Raw genomic sequence first — 17,368 nt, forward strand, 5'->3', positions numbered from 1 at the left:
ATGAAGAGGAACGGATTGGAATGAAACGTACTCAGTTATTCAGCGAGCAGCTCGTCTCCAATTCTGCAGCAGATGGTCTGGGCTCTGGGCTCCCAGGACTGGGTCTGGTTTAGCACTGTTGTCTTGTAGAGACACAGATAAGCCAAACAACAACAACAACAACAACAAGACAGTGACCACAGAAGCGCCCCGTCTCCGGGTAGTGCTCACTCCCCTACTTTGAAGCCTGACAGTTCTGTTCATCTCTGGTCCTCACAGTGCTCTCCCCAAGCTGAACTTTGTCCCTAGCCTTCCCTCCATTGTTCTGGGCTTTCCCTCGGGGCCTGCAGACCGCATCCAATCCCTCGCAGGCATGGCCCACCCTCAGATGTCTGTGGTGTGACTGTTTACCCAGGAGTCTGCTCTGCTCCGGCAGAACAGCTCCGGTTCCTTCCGTTGTTCTTCCTGTGACACCGCGTCTTTTGCCACTGTTGTCACTTTCCTCTAAACGCGTGGCCAGTTTTGTCTGTTTTTAGACTGAAGCGTTCCCTGGCCCAGGGGTGTCCGACCGGGTAGAGCATAGCTGGACTGTACTCATTCCTAGAGGGGTCACTAGGTTTCTACAGCTCTGGACACAGGGCAGACTTAGCATTTCATGTCTCTCAAGACTGACTCGTGCTAACTGATTACAAACTAAAATCCCATCCTGTGTCCAGTTGTTACACAATAGTTTATTGTTGTGACTCATTATTTTGAGACCAAGTGAATATTAAGAGAATGCAGGGATGGAGGTGGTAAGGTTTTTGTTGTTGTTGTTGGTTTTTTTTGTTGTTGTTTTTGTTTTGTGATAGTATCTTTCAATGTATCCCAGACTGACCTTAAATTCACTCTGCAGCATAGTCTAGCCTCAAACTCACAGCAATCCCCCTGCCTCAGCCTCCTGAGTGTTGGGATTACAAGTGTGTCCTGCCATGCCCATCTGGGAGTGGAGATCATAATTTCCATTTTCTCACACCCTACCCAACACATTTCCCACTACCATATGGGAGTCATATAAGAGTCAGATATTTGTGTTCGACGTCTGTGAGTCTCACGCTTTCATGTCATCTGTAAGTTAGAAATTTGGAAATTTGGAAAATTAACCTGATTGAGTGCTCTTAAAGCCTGTTCTGAAGGCCTGAGGCGCAGCTCAGTGGGTGAACGGTTATCTAGCGCTCATATGGCCTTGGGTTGGAGCCCCATCTCCAGAGTGGGAGAGATGGAGGGCTGGGTCTGCTCTGGTCTTGTAGGGAATCTCTGCCTTGAATTACTTTTTACTTGCTTTTGCTGTTAGAGAAACCCAAGGTCATTTCAATTCTAGAGTGGCAAATCAGTCCACCAGGTACGAAGGTCACAGTGACCTTTTGATTTTGTATGTTTATACTTTTTGAATTGCTGAGTTTAATGCACAAGTTTGGCGAATGGATCGCTTCCCGAACACTAACATACACCTTTCATTTGCAGTTATTATTTTTTCTGTGATTAAAATTTTTTAAAATTTCAGTTTCATTTTAAACAACATTTCTGTTATGCGTGAACTTAAATCATCCCCTCAAGCATGTTGTCCGCTGTCTGGTGGCACCTGTCACTGGTCCTCATAGTTTCTATCCCACTCTGATGTCCCGAAGAAGAAGGGCCTTTTAATTTGTCCTTCCCCCGGTCCCTACCTGCTGAATGTTGACTTTTTGCTGTCCATATCATCCTATCTGGAGGTAGAAGTCATTCCTATCCCAAAGGCAACAGCTGAAGAGATGTTTTCTAAGTCTTTTGACCTATAAGGAAATCAGCCTTCCTTTCAAAAAAAATGATATTCTGATGTTTCTCCTCCAATTTGTGTTGACATTAATTTTGTTGGGTGTTAAGTGAATAATCCTGGTATTTTTACACTATAAAAATGAGTTTCCTTAAACATGCTTTAATTCAGTGGTTCTTAACTTGTTTGGATCATATGTAACTTGTGTTGCCTTCTAAGAGTCTCCAACAGAGAGAATTATCTATAGGTAAATGTCACCACCACACGTATGTGCAGGGAGATGAAGGAATGCCACCCCTACCCGTGGATTTCAGGAGGAGAAGCTTTGTGTTAAGAAGTGTCTCAAATACATGTTGACTTGAATGTGCCTAGGAGTTTAAGATTAGAAACCCCGTATCAGTGGGACTAAATGTTACCAGGCAGGCGGGTATTTGCCGGTTGTGCAGTAATGTGATATAGAGAAAAGGATGCTGGATCGGCATAGGAAGGTCCAGGGTGGCCACCAGACCTGATCTTTTCAGTATTCTCCTTTAGAAATGAGGATCATAGTAGTACCTCATAGGTAGTCTTATAGAATAAAGTGAGAAAATCATAAGGAAACACTTTCTAATTGTAGTGTGTGTGTGTGTGTGTGTGTGGTGGTGGTGGTGGTGGTGGTGGTGGTGGTGGTGATGTGTGTATTCGTGTGGGTGTGCATGGAGGTCAGAACTCAACATAGGGCGTCTTTCCTCAGGATGCTGTTAACCTTGGATTTTGGGGCAGACTCTCAGTGGCTTGGAGCTTGCCAAGTGGGCTAGGCTGGCCAGACTGTGAGCTTCAGGGATCCACGTGTGTCTACATCTTGAGAATTGGGATTACAAGTGTGTGCCATTGTGCTTATTTATTTGTTTGTTTTTAATGTGGGTTCTGGAGCTGAAAGTCAGGGCCTCATGATTGTGCACGAGCTGTCTTCACAGTGCCTCGTATTTTAAATCATTATTACCGTGGTCTGAGTTGAAAATACTCTGCTTATTGTCCAAACACGCTAGCTAGCTTAGAAACTAGAAGTAAAGATTGCCTAGCAAATAACATCGTCATTGACAGAGTGTATGTGTGTGTGTGTGTGTGTGTGTGTGTGTGTGTGTGTGTGTGTAGTATATGCAGGTGCCCTGCATGGTGGATGCGCACATTAGTGTCATAAAGGGAACATTAGTGTGAGATGTTGGGCTAGCATAGTCACCCTATAGAGACAGTTTAAGGAAAGAGTCCTTCAAACATGCAGGTTAGAACATAAACCCACGAAGAAGCAGAGACCATTCCTTCCCTGCTGATCTGAGACCCCCACCATCTTTGTGTCCACATGTTTGTCTCTGGTCTCCTCAGGGTTCTCTCTGCCACTGTCACACTGTTTACAAGACCCTGGTTTGATTCTTGACTTTGCTTTGGTATGGCAAGGGCTTTTCCCGCTCCACACCACTCAAATACTACCTCCTGTCCAAATCTTTATCCTTATTTATTCTTCCAAATAGACTTTTGAATAATTTTGTTCGATTTTCTTTGAAAATATTCAGTTTGGGTTTTGAGTGGACTATGTTAAATTTGTAGTTTAATTTGGAAAGATAATCTTGCCTTGTGTGTCTCTGATTTCCAGAAGTTTCAAGGCACCATTTTTTAATGATTTATTTTTATTTTATGTACATTTCTGTTTTGCCTGCATGTGTGTCTATGTGAGGGTGTTGGATCCCCTAGAACTGGAGTTACAGACAATTGTGAGCTGCCATGTGGATGGTGGGAACTGAACCCTGGTCCTCTGGGAGAGCAGCCAGTGCTCTGAGCAGCTGAGCCGTCTCTCTAGCCTGAAATGAACTAGTGGAGTATTTGAGACTTTTGTATGTGGGGCCCAGTGAGTGGGCAGAAAGGTGCTAACACACCCACCTACAGTTGTGATTCTGGCGTTGATCCATTGGTTTCATTAGGGCAGGTTATTGTTTTCAGTTGTCAAAAGCAAAGCCTGTAGCTGAGTTCAAACGGGGGCATAAGCGAGGTGTGTATGTGGAGTCTGTCCTTACCACATGGGAAGTGAGTGGCTTCGTAAGCAGTGTGGTAGTCTTTCAGTGGCCACGGTGGCCAGAGAGACCTCAGTCTCAGCCTGGGGTTGTCACCTGCGGCTGATTATTGGCACTCACATGCTTGCCCTTCCCAGGATCTCTTATACATACAGCTCAGTTGCTTTTGTTTGAGCCCCGCCCCCCATTCCTTTGCCTGAGTGCCAGTATTCTTGCTCTTCTACCATCAGATTTCCTTTCTCCGCCATCCTCTCCCACCTCTTTGCCTCTGTCTCAACAGCTCCTTCCGTGGGCTTTGGCATCATCGCCTTTCCTAGCCACAATCCTTGATTGTACTTTTGATGTCCTTGTGATGACTACGTGGGAGATCCCTTTGATTCTGAGGATCATCCTTGTTGCTGGGACAACTAGGTCACCTCGCTAGAGTGGACCTGGGCCTTTACCGTCATAAAGCATGGGGTGTTCTTGGGAGGGAAGCACCATGCATCGAGACTGTGTGGTCAGGGGAGGGTTGAACCTGGAAAGGTTGTGGTGAAACTCTTGCCTAAGTGGTAGGTAGTCCTTGTTCACCTGGCCAAACGAAAGACTCTAATCTGACCATTGTTTGGAGTCAGTGCAGATTAGATATCTTCGAGATCCGTGAAGATCTTTGATCTATTTATACAATCTGCTCTGTGTTTACGAAAACCACCAACAGGCCAGGGCACAGGGCCCGTCTCTGGAGAAGTTGCAGCCCTTTAGCAACCAGGAGCAGGACGAAAGCAAGCTGTGCGTCGTCGTGGCTGTTAGGAAATGGAAAGCTGTCTGAGTTTCCTCCTCTCAGGCCTGTCAGACGTGTGCTATTGTTTTGGTCTTTTGCTTCTTAGCTCCCCTTCCTGTGGTCTGGCTCAAGCTGTGGTATGGTAGATTTTCCTTGGCACGTCACTTTCTATCAATTCCGCTTGTGTGACACACACACACACACACACACACACACACACACACACTCGTGTGCAAAGACAGGAAAATTCACAACGAAGCACCAGGGTGTTTCCCAGAACATTGTGATTTGTATTTACATGACTTCATGATTTTGGATGCCTTTCTGAGAGTGGGAGTTGCAATGTTTTTTTGATCAAATAATGATATGGTCACTGGGAGGAGGAGCCCCATTTGGACTGTGTCTTGCTCCTTAAGGACTTAACTCTTAGTATCACAGTGTCGTGCTGCTGTAGGGGACTGTCAGGCTGACACTCATGTCCAGGAGCCTTAGTCTGACTGTTCCCTGCTTCCTTTCCCCTTCTTCTCAGGATGAGAACTGGTTTATTTTTGTTAGGCAACTACCCAGACACCCAGAGCCTTCTTTGAATCTAGTAAGCTCTGGAAGTCTTTAGAGTAGATGACCTTTCTACTTCTTGCTCTCACCTCTCTACCACTCCCTCCGGCTGGGCAGGATGCATCCTCTCTCCCTGGAGGCCTGCTCTGGGCTGCCCTTTTTGTACTTCAGGCAGGGAGCATCCTGAATCCTTTGAGACCTGCAGGATCTTGAGATGATCCGGCAGCCATGGCTGTCAGCCCGCCCCCAAAGCCTCCTGTACCAAGACCACTAGCCTGGTGTCTCATTCCTTTGAAGAGTGCTTCCTCTTGGAAACAGGACACTTTGTAAGGCTTTGTACTGGCCAGGAACTCCTAAGACAAAGGAGGAGGCCAACGCAGATGAGAAAGAGGGCTTAGGCATTACTCAGAGGAGACAGAGTCAATGCTGTTGGTACAGCATGTGCGTGAGCATTCTTGTTTATCTGAAAAATGTCTGTGAATATTTATGGTTCATGCAGTATACAGTGTTCTAGCACATGCTAGGGCCTGAGCTTAGAATAAACATCAAGAACCTTTATATTTATAGTGGTAGGTCACATACAGGATAATATCATGATGCACAGTGATGTTTGGGGGATAGGAATTCAAGGTACTGAAAAATTACGCTCACATATTTAGCAAATTAAAGAAACAATTCTTTTCTATTCCTTGACCTTTTTTGATTTTTGGAACAGCTCAGGCCATCTCTGACTCTCATACTAAACTTAACAGGAAGGTGTTCCTGGGAAAAAGTCATTGTTGGAAGGAGGCTCTGTGACATTTGAGCTCACTCACATGAAGTGCATATGACAAGTGTCGGTGCTGTGGGCCTGTGCCCTTCCCCTGTGGTTTCTCAGAGCCAGAACAAGGAAGTGTACTAATGCCCAGGCTTACTCGTTTTTCAGGGACAGAGGACGGTCTGTGCAAAATTTGGCAAAAATGTTTATCTTCCCGAAGATGCCGAGTTTTACTTTATTTATGACGGGTCGCATCAGAGGCACGTGGTGATTGCTGAGCGCATTGAGGATAATGTTCTCCAATCCAGCATTCCAGGTGAGGAGGTCTCAGAGTGGTGGGGGTGGGGACATCTGTGTCTTCCCTCCAGGGTATCTGCCAAGGGGAGAATCACAAGGAAGAAGAAGAAACACACGACAAGGGCAGGAGTTCACATGGGTGTATGTACATGCGGTTAGGGAGGACACTCGCCCCATGCCACCAACTGCTGGGGTAGTTGACGTAGTCCCAGCAAGCTCACCCCACTGGCTGTCCTCCGTTAAAGGTCTAGTGTACTTAGGTGCAGCCAAAGGAGGATGTGCCTTGGGTGTCATCTCCTTAGTCTCAGGCTGATGCTGGAGTTGGCTCTGGACAAGGTGACATGACAGACCATGTCCTCATTCTCCTTCCTCATTCCTCTTAGGTCGGCCTGGCAGCCCCAGGAACTCACATATAACAACAACAACAACAACAACAACAACAACAACAACCCCAAATGCTTGGCAGTGGTGTGCACGCCTGTAATCCTAGCACTTGAGAGGCAGAGGGGGGTGGTAAATCTTTGAGTTTGAGGCTAGCCTGGTCTACAGAGGGAGTTCCATGACAGCTAGGGCTACACAGAGAAACCCTGTCTTGAAAATCAATCAATCAATCAATCAATCAATCAATCAATCACAAACAAACAAACAAACAAACAAAACCTCTGCTGTATTTGTTAATGGCCCTGTCATTCTGCTGCGGCCCCTGTTGGTCCCTTCCCTGATACCCTTTTTACTCTGGCAAATATATTGACATCCTTTCTATTCCTAGTTTACTTATATTTTTTTCTTTTAGTGAACAATCGCTAGAGAAAGAATAAAAATGACAGAAATGCTCCTTCTGATAGAAAACTTTTTGTTTCGTTTCTTTCTTGTTTACATGGAGGGACCAACCTCATTGCCCTCCGATGTGTGAAAGCAAGCCCATTCCCTTGTTTAATGGCCTTGTCTTCATTTTGACAGGTTTCATGGGGGTGAGTGACAGTATATTTCTTTCTTTCTTTGTTTTGGAGCTGAGGACCAAACCCAGGGCCTTGTGCTTGCTAGGCAAGCGCTCTACCACTGAGCTAAATCCTCAACCCAATATTCTATTTCTTAACCTTAAACTTCCCTGATTATAGACTTACTGAGGTAACCTTTGAGTGTTGGGAAATGTTTAGGTTCACCAGGGTAGCCTATCAAGTGATGGAAGATATGTTCTGCAATTTATACTAGATGGAACAGTCTAATGAGGTGGCATCTTTTGAGAGTCGTTGTGAGGATGGCAATGGATTTTTTTTTTTTTTTTTTGGTTTTTCGAGACAAGGTTTCTCTGTGTAGCTTTGCGCCTTTCCTGGTTCTCACTCTGTAGACCAGGCTGGCCTCGAACTCACAAAGATCCTCCTGCCTCTGCTTCCCGAGTGCTGGGATTAAAGGCGTGCGCCACCACCGCCCAGCTTGGATCTTGTTTAGGAAACCTGATGCTCTTGGTCTTTGGAATTCTGGCAGCGTAGCCTTTGTGGGAAAACTTGGAGAGTCAGGTGGGACAGGAGGATGCAGACCTATGAGCACTTGCCAGTGAGTACAAGGGCATCGTGCTCAGGGCGAGCTCAGTGACTCTTCTCAGTCCAGCCATGATATGGTCCCAGGGGTTTGGATGCTATTGATGCTTGTAATTCTACCAAAGACAAAAACATGTAGCTGGGCAGAAGTTTACCAACCTTAGCAGAACGGGAAGGCAAGGCAAAGAGAAGTGTAAGGAGATCAGGTAGCAGGGTGACCAGCCACACTGGAAGTAGTGAGAACATCTGCCAGACACTGGAGCCATTTCTGGAGGGCTCCTGGGGAGCTCCTGGTTTTTGTTGACTGTGTTCATCTCCACAGACTCTAGTTAGTCGTCTTCACCCTGCATTCAAAGCAGCTCCGTGGAATTAGGGTGCACTTCTATAGATGTCTGTTGCCTCAGTAAGTGGCTAAGGATGTGTGACCGTGTTTCTAGCAGAACAGAATGAGTTAAAACCCCTCAGGTGCCAGCCTGGAATCCAGGGGTTGGGCAGATGTGAAGGCTGAAATGTGACAAAGGACTGTGGTTGATTGGAGAGAGACTCTGAAGTTCTCAGAGCTCCCAAAGGATCATTTAAAACCCAGAGTCACCGAAAAAAGACGATCGCAGCTCAGGAGTGGCCCCCAGGATGGTGGCACTTAGAGATGACACCCTACTTTCTACTTGTCCCCTGGAGAATGCTGCCTACCCAGGGCTACTGAGTGGCTCCTTCAGACAGGGGCTGAATGACTCCCTATCCTGTCCTCTAGGCCACTGGCTTCAGGAGACGGTGACGGTGTCTGTGTGCCTCTGCTCGGAAGGCTACTCCCCAGTGACCATGGGCTCTGGCTCAGTGACCTATGTGGACAACATGGCCTGCAGACTGGCTCGTCTCCTGGTCACTCAGGCTGACCGACTCGTGGCCTGTAGTCATCAGACGCTGCTGACCCCGTTCGCCCTGACGGCAGAAGCGCTGCCCACCTTGGATGAAGAGCTGGTGCTGGCCCTGACCCAACTGGAGCTGCCTTCGGGCTGGACAGTCTCGGGAAATTCCTCGCTTGAAGGTAGGTCTGTGTCAGAAAACCCAGATGTGTGCTGTGTGCTTTCTATTCAGGTCTAGAATGTGCCTTCCGTGTAGTGTCTGTTTCTCTGGGTAGGCTTTTCTTCCTACCTTTTAGCTAAACCTTTAGTCCTGATGTGGCTGGGTTCTCTGAAGTCTTCAGCCAACCATCTCTCGGCTAGCTCATGTTTCTGGGCCCCAGGATGTCTGAGGAGGACTTTGCCAGTCATGTATTGGTGCTGTTCTTTTATGGCTGGCTCTTGAGCCTGTGGCTCTGGGCTACGTCTCTAATTCCTTTGGCCAATTTCTTGCCATGAGAAAGAGACATTGTTGCCGTGATCCAAATAGGAAAGAAGGACACAAAGAGCTCTGTGAAGTGCTTGGAAAGCGTGCAGCCTGAAAGAAAGGTGAGGGATGAGCTGACATCTGGAACTATGTAAGAGTCAGGGTAGGTGGAGATGGGATGGCTCAGTGGGAAGCGTTTGCTGAGCAAGCTCCGAGACCTGAGTTTGATCTCCAGCACCCACATTAAAAAAAAAGTGGCATTTGTAAATCCACACTGGTAATGTGGAGACAGGAATATCTCTCTGGGGCTCCCTGGCCAGCCAGTCTAGCTAAATTGGTAAATTCTAGCTCCAACTGGAGAGACTGTCTTTTAAAAAAAATCAATGCAGGTGGCCTATGAGAAGCAGCACTTTGGCCTCTCCATGCATGCATGACGCACACGTGTGTATCTGCATACACACCCCTGCACATACACAAACTCGCATACACTCACATGCACCTGCACACAGGAACATGCATACAAAGTCAGTGTCCCCAAGGGCATTTGTAGATAAAATCTTAATTGAGGGATAGATTAAGATCACTGTCCTCCAGTCTGAAGGCAGCCTGGTTTCTACATAGTCATTTCCAGGTCAGCTAGGGCAAGGTACAGAGATCCTGTCTCAAGAATGTTTTTAAGTTGCCACGCATTTGTATGTATCTATGGGGTATGCTATGATGATTATATACATGTAAATAATGCATGTTGACCAACCTACAGTGATTATTATTTCCATTTCCTTGGATATGTGTAATCTCTTTGTATTACATTTGCACTAACTTTTAGAGTTCCCAAGGGTGGATGGATTCTTGTTCTCTAGTGCGAGGGTGTGTATAGAGCCATGGAAGTCACATATAATCCCACTTGGGGATGAAGGCGAACTGTTCAGTAGATGTTATTTTTCAGAAAGTTACTTTCATTTATTCATTTAGACTGTGTGTGTATGTTGGGATGGGGGTTGTGCCCTAGTGTACATGTGGAGGTCAGAGGTCAGCTTCCAAGGGTCATTTCTCTCCTTCCACATAGTGGATCCCACAGATTAAACCCAGGGGTGACAGCAAACGCCTTGACCCACTGAGCCTCTCACCAGCCACTAGTAGCTGTTTCTTAAGGTGATGACAAATGTAATTTTGTTCAAAATCCTGAGACGCTCTTTTCTTGCACACAGCACACGCTGTCAATGTGCTATTTTCCTCTCATTGTGAAGTAGCTTTGTGATTGGAGGATGCTACTTCAAAGAGTGTGATTCCTGATCAATTCTGGGTGTGACTTACAGGTTGGCTTAAATTTGATCATGGGTGAGCTTGAGTGTACCACTGTAAGTAATGGGTATGGTTTTTATAAACAGGGTACTGAGGCCATTATCTACAACCAGAGAAGATATTTATTTCTCCATTCAATCAGAATTATCCTAAACCCTCTCAGGGCACTTCTAAATGTTTCTAGTATTTTTAAGACCTTGGATAAGGGGAAGTCATGAGTATCGCCTAACACTGAGCCTACACATGAATGCTTAAGCCATGGGCCTCCAAAGAGCAATTTGTATTGCATACTTGCTGCTTTTAGTTTTCCATGTCAGAATTCAGAATTTAAGATTTTCTAACATCTGTAGATTTATAGTAGTATGTGCGTATGATTTCCCAGTGCATTTACAGCAGCGCATGTGTGTGATTTCCCGTGTTGGGTGTGTATTTCTGATTGGGATACAGAATAAATAAGTTCAGGGAACTGCAGCTGCCAAGTGGTGTCCTCCTGCTATTTTCAAGGCTGTCTAGAGATCCATTTTTGGATGAGAGAAAAAGGGAGGCGGGTCCTTTCCTTTTGAGAGTGAAATATTGCACCATATGGAAAAATAGTTCCTAATGTCATAGTTGCCAAGAAAAGTACCTTCAAGCCTGGTTATGCACTTACCTTGGGGACCTCAGGTCTCCTGGCTATGGGAACCTGTGCAGATTAATTTATAGTTAATTTGGTTTTTCACAGATGAACCATATTTCACTTATTTAGTATGAGTTTCAAGACTGGTACAAACAGTAAGTGTGCTTCATTCTGGGGTTTCTGCGGTACTTTGTTCTTGTTTATTCTTTTATCCCACCAGCCTCTCTGAGCCTTCTGTCCTTAGTATTGGTCTCCTTCACCCCCAGTGGCCACTATTTCTATGTCGCATGCCTTCTCTCGCCCTCTCTCTTCTTCCTCTTCCTTCCCAACCCCCACGTGATTTGTTTTCTCCTCTTGTGGTCCCCTTCCTGGTCTCTTGACCTTTACCAGCATAATGATGACGTAAGGATTAGGCTGAGGCTGGGGCCTGTGAGAATTTGTATTGTATTCCTGGTGGAGACATCAGTCATAAGCAGAATCCAGTTTCCTTCCTAGTGATTGTGTTTTCAGCTCACTCATTTGAACTGAAGAAACATAAAAATATACCTAGTACTGAGAACTGCGTAGTGTCTCGATAGGTGTGTACCTTGGGTAATGTTTGAATCTGGTTAAATAGACTTAATCTCAGGTAGTCATCATTTCTTTGTGTTTAAAGGTGTTTTAACACCCTCCTTTCTTGCAGCTTTTCGAAGTGTGTACAGTTGCTGTTCCACAAGAACTCTTTGCTCTAGTCTAGCTGTGACATAACACCTTCTGATCAGCATTTGCCCTTACCACCCTCCCTAGCCTCTGGTGACCATTGGTTCCCTTTCTAGGACAATACTTTTTGAGAGTCTGCATGTAGGTAGGATCAGGTGGTACTGGTTTGTCTGTCTGGCTTGTTTTTTGTAGCCCAATGATCTCCAGTTCCATCTCTCTTGCCGTAGATGACAGGCTCTCTCTCTCTCTCTCTTTTTTTTTTTTTTTTTGAGACAGGGTTTCTCTGTGTAGTTTTGGTGCTTGTCCTGGATCTCGCTCTGTAGACCAGGCTGGCCTCGGACTCACAGAGATCCACCTGGCTCTGCCTCCCGAGTGAGGCACTCAATTTTTATGGATGCACAGTATTCCATTTTGTATGTGACTATGTTTTCTTTATGCACCCCTCACTTGTTGCATACATTTTAGCTGTTGTGACTGGGGCTTCCCTGAGTGTGAAAATGTAGATTTTTCTCCAGCAGTCTGATTTTAATTCCTTTGTGTATCCAAGTAGTGGAACTACTGGAACACATGGTTGTTCTGTTTAGAATCTTTAAAGGATCCTACAAACCATTTAGCAATTACCTATTTTAGTACCCGTCAGAAACATTTAAAAATTTCCCTGTTTATCCTTTAAATGTTTTACCCATTTTTTAAATGATTTCTTTAGGTATAATCATTATTTTACCAGAAGAGTGTTAGTTAACTTTGATAATAGCCTTGTTGTATAAAGAGTCTGACCTGAGACCTACCATGAGACATGACTACATTCCTTTGTATTTTGTGGTAAAAAATCTCACTTCTTACCTTTGATGGTTATCAGGGAGAGGCAGTGAGTGAAGCTCCGTGCCCCTTAGAAAAGCAGGGTCTTCTCTTCTGCATCTTACTCATCCTCAGTCATAACACAACTTTGTTATACATGCAAGAGGAGGAAGTGCCCCAGGCTTTATTTAATTTCGGGTCTTCCATTAAACTGCACTCCCATTTCATAAAATTAAACCCATTTCTTCTGCGGAGTAGATTTTATGACGGAAGCCTTTGCAGGGCCTCTGAACTTGTTTGCAGTAAGAGGCAGAGTGAAGTAATAGAATTACCCAAGAAGAGGTCACAGTTTGTCTGCTTTGTTTTGGATTTCTTGCCGCCTGTTTTGTGTTTTGACAGAAACGTTTTTTGCAGAGATTGGCATAGTGTAGACAATCAGGTTAACTGGGACAACGTTTTCTAATGTCCTACTGATTGGTACTCAGAGGACATTTGGGTTGAAGCCTCCCTTCCTGCTCAACCAAATGGCTCCGCTGCATTTGTGTTCCCAGAAGCCTGACAGGGATGGCCGGGAAGCCAGGCTTCACCCGGGGAGGCTGCCAGGTGGCCATCTCCATTCTAATGGCACTGGCCTTGTGAACACACTTACTTCTTTGCCAGCCTTCTGAGGGATACAGCTTGTCCTGTGCATGCCTTCTCACCGAAAAGTGTGTGTATGTGGGAAAGACCTCTTCTTTAATAAAGGTCATGTAAATAGTATTTTTCACATCTATTAATATGTATACATTAATATGTTGCAAATTTGCAGATTGAAGATTTTGTTTTGTAAGGTGTCCTAGTTAGAGTTTCTATTGCTGTGATGAAACACCATGACCAAAAGAAAGTTGGGGAAGAAAGGGTTTATTTGGCTTATACTTCCACATTGTAGTCCATCACTAAAGGAAGTCAGGACAGGAACTCAAACAGAGCAGGATCCTGGAGACAGAAGCTGATGCAGAGGCCATGGAGGATGCTGCTTCCTGCTTGCTCCCTGTGGCTTGCTCAGCCTGATTTCTCTGCTTTCTTAGAGAACCCAGGATCACCAGGCCAGGGATGGTACCACCCTCCAAGGGCTAGGTCCTCCCCCATCAATCACTAATTAAGAAAATGCCTTATAGCCATTTTAAGGAGGCAGGTTTTTTTCCCCCCTCCCTCAATTAGGTTCCTTCCTTTCAGATAACTCTAGCTTGTGTCAATTTGACATAAAACTATCCAGCACATAAGGGTAAATTATTCTTGAGAAAAGCTGAATTTGGACCCCTCTGTAGGTCTTTAGATGGACATGGACCACTCACTTCAGAGTCTTCTGGGCAGATGTTCTTCCATCTCTGATGGAGTTCACAGGTTCTGTTAACACTCACCAGAACATTCAATGTGGTATTGAATCTGCAGGGGAAAATAGTGAATCTTTAACAAAGCAAAGTTTGATCTTTATGAAGTTTAAAAAGGTCATCATTCCTGCTTTTATAAGTTATTCTACACAGAGGGAATTCAGAAGATAAGCCAATTGGTCCTTTCAGCGTTTCTTCAGGGCAGTCTTGGGTTTAACATAGCCCATGTACCTAGGAGGCTATGGGTATTTTCTGTGTGGAGATTCATCATCAAAGAGGGCTGGCTGGTGGTACTGGCAGGACCCAGTAGGTATAGGTTAGAGAAGGGCATTTCTCAATTATTTATTGCATAGATCAGATTAAGAATCTGTTCTGTAGCTGACTACGCCATTTAAATGTGAATCTAGAAATTAGAGGTATGATTTACCAGTTGCAGAATGCATGTTCTTGAGAGCAAGTCTGAGCAATATGTTGTTTGTCTAATAAATGGTTGCATCGTCATGAATAGGAACTTACAGGAAAAACGGTGAACGTTGTCCTGAAGTACACATGTAATGTACAGTACAGGGAAAGTAGTGCAATGTTATCGCAGTGGAGATGGGCAGTTAGCATGGCTATACTCTGCTAAATAGGGTCTTCATCCATTAACATCCTCTGGAGCCTGTCGGTTCTCTGTGCGTTGCAGCTAATGAGAGGACATGCAGAGCCCACAGGAGCTTCAGAGGAAAGTTTGTAAGATTAAGAGTTCTTCAGTAGCCGTGAAACTGTCTTGATCATCGGCATTCATGCATGGGGCATCTTGCTCCATGCCGCAGGAACCCATCATCTTTCTTCTCGGTGGGAAGAGAAAGGGGATATATGTGGGTCAGCAGCGTTTGCAGAGAAAATTTGTTCTTTATTTGCATGATAAAGAGACCCACAACCTGCCCGGAAGCCAGATGGAGCTGTGCCCCTTTATCCTTGAAGCCAGTGTGCTAGGTGTGGATGCAAGGGGAAAGGAGAGTCAGGCTCCGGAGCAGGCACTTTTCACTGGGCTGACTTCACTGTGGTCCAGGTCTGAGTGAGTATGGAGGACGTGCTGGATCTTGAGGCTTGCTGGCTGGACTGCAGACCCCAGGGCCTCTCTTGTTTTGTCATTCTACCCAAGGCTTTGTACCGGCCAACAAGCTTCAAATGTCACAAGCTGAAATACCAGTGGGTAGGAAGTCCATACAAGACGGATTTAGTCCGACACACAAATTTCTCTGTTTGTTTTCTTTCTGAGTTTTGAAATTAGTGCATTGTGGGAAACAACTGATCCTGGTGGCTTGCATGTTTCTTTTGGAAAGCCTTTTTTTTTTTTTTTGTATGAATTCAGTATTGCTTTCTAGCCTTCTGTCGCTTTTGGTATTTTCTATGGGACAATCATCTCCACGCCCTCTTTTCTGACACATTAAACTGGTATTCTATCCCTTTGGTTGCTAAGGTAACCCCCAGGGTGAATACTAATGATGGGGGACAGTGTTCTTTGGAATTGTGCCTATGGTAAATTTCTACGTTAAATTGATACAGTTATTTCCCACTATAGGTATTCGTTAGGAAGGCTTACATCCTTCATCTCAAATATTTTCATTGTCTTCCAAACCTGTTTTAGGTTTTTAAGGAATAGAATTCCTGGCAGTAAGAATACAGTGCAGACTTGAACTCCTTCAGGGAAAGAGCTGTTGTCCTCTTCAGATTGTTTGGATTTGTTTTGCAGCTTAAGTTGGTGCCTCTTATTGGGCACATTCTCTTTTTTAGAAACTGTGCCTTCAAGAAGAAACATCATAAACTCTTCTTTACAAATTAGCTTCCTGATGGGAGACATGGCTCAGTGGTTAAGAGCACCAGCTGTTCTCACAGAAGATGTGGGTTTGATTCCCAGCATCCACATGGTGGCTCACAACCATCCGTTAAATTCCGGCATATCGGACGCCCTCCTCTGACCTCCAAAGGCACCAGGCACACACGTGGTGCACATAACATACATGCAGGCCAACACTCATACACGTAAAGTTAATAAGTACTTTAGAAACTTGGCTTCTGTCGGGCAACAATGGACCTTAGACTTGGAGTAGAGAATCCCATTGGTATTCTCCCATCTGGGAAATAGAACATAAGGGTATATTTGGGTCACTTCCCGCCCCCCCACCACCATTATAATTTTCAGGAAAAAGAGATTATAAAGAGGGAAGCTTTTATTTTTGAATGCCCTGCCCTGGTGTGTTTCCCACAGGACCCTGAACCCTGGGAGGCTTTGAAGTTCACCTCTGCTAGCCAAGTCCCATCCCCGCCCCCGGAGCTCTTGGATTCGCCCAAACACACAGGATGCATGGCAGCTTTTGATTGCGCACACGGGACTAGAATTGAACTTGAAAATGACAGCAGCCAAGGGATTGTTCTATGGTTATTTTTTTTTAAGTGGGGAGAAGGTGAAAAGTTTCAATTTTCTTACATTTCTTAGTAGGATTTGGATGATGGCGACTGTTCTTGCGCTGTTTTATTTTATATTTTTGGTTGTGAGCCTAGCCTTTAACGGCTGAGCTATCCCTCCGAGTTGTGAAACTGCCAGTCTTTGGTGGTTAAAAGCACAATGTGAAGAAGGTGAGTGGGAGAGACTGGGAAGTGGGCGGGGCAGAATCCGGCAGTGACAAGGAGAACTCTTGGGGAAAGGGCCAGCTGTGTGCTTTGCTTAAGTCCCCTTTCCTCGGCCTCAGTGACTTTTGCAAAGCCTTTTTGTTGATTCAAATAGGAGCCCACATGAGCCCACACCAAGCTGTATAGTTAGGAACCTGAAAGAGAGGTCTGGAGAGATGGCTCAGCGGTCTAGAGCACTGGCTGCTCTTCCAGAGGACCTGGGGACCTGGGTTCAATTCCCAGCACCCACATGGCAGCTTGGACTGCCTGCAAATCCAGTCTAAGGGAGTCCAGCACCCTCTTCAGGTCTTAACGGGTAACAGAGCACAGAGTGCGGACCAGACATACATACAGGCAAGCATTCCTGTAAAAAAAAAAAAACCTTAACCTTTTATAATCTCACTCTGTATTTTTACATATCTGTGCTCCCTGCCCACTCAGTTGCTTTGATCTGCCACAAGAATGTGTATGCTTGTCATGTGTGTGCATGTGTGCATGTGTACGTGCAGTGTTGTGAGTCTGAGACCGGGTATCGTCAGCCTGGGTCCTTAGAGTTTGCGCAGCACATTTTTCTTCTGCGCATGCCCTCCTCTCACCTTCGATTCGTTGGTGTCCTACGGGGTCTACCTTTTTGCATCCTCTTTTAAAACATCTATTTTGGGCTTTTTATTGTTTTACAGGTTTTCTTTTCTCTATAATTCTCACTTTCCCATCTATAATTAATAGTAGGAGATACAAGCATAGACAGTATTAAACAAATTCATCCCTGATTCTTTAGTAATGGAGTTTTAATTGTTTTGTATACATCTGTTTCTCCTGGAAATGTTAATCTTTGTTATTTTCTTATCGTTGGCTTTAATACATTTTCATAAGTACACA

At 45.1% G+C, this 17,368-nt stretch overlaps 1 protein-coding gene across 2 annotated transcripts in view; it reads left to right on the forward strand.

The window, feature by feature from the left end:
- Nucleotides 1–17,368, forward strand: part of Arhgef28 (Rho guanine nucleotide exchange factor 28) — a 300,696-nt gene that overhangs the window by 111,161 nt on the left and 172,167 nt on the right. For both annotated transcript variants that reach the window (XM_028871698.2, XM_037209483.1), the window contains exons 3-4: nucleotides 6,057–6,204; nucleotides 8,475–8,768. In XM_028871698.2, coding sequence (XP_028727531.1) covers nucleotides 6,057–6,204; nucleotides 8,475–8,768 — 442 coding nt within the window. The remainder of the gene's footprint in view (nucleotides 1–6,056; nucleotides 6,205–8,474; nucleotides 8,769–17,368) is intronic.

The sequence above is a fragment of the Peromyscus leucopus genome, chromosome 11, assembly GCF_004664715.2.
Source record: "Peromyscus leucopus breed LL Stock chromosome 11, UCI_PerLeu_2.1, whole genome shotgun sequence".
Lineage (NCBI taxonomy): Eukaryota > Metazoa > Chordata > Mammalia > Rodentia > Cricetidae > Peromyscus > Peromyscus leucopus.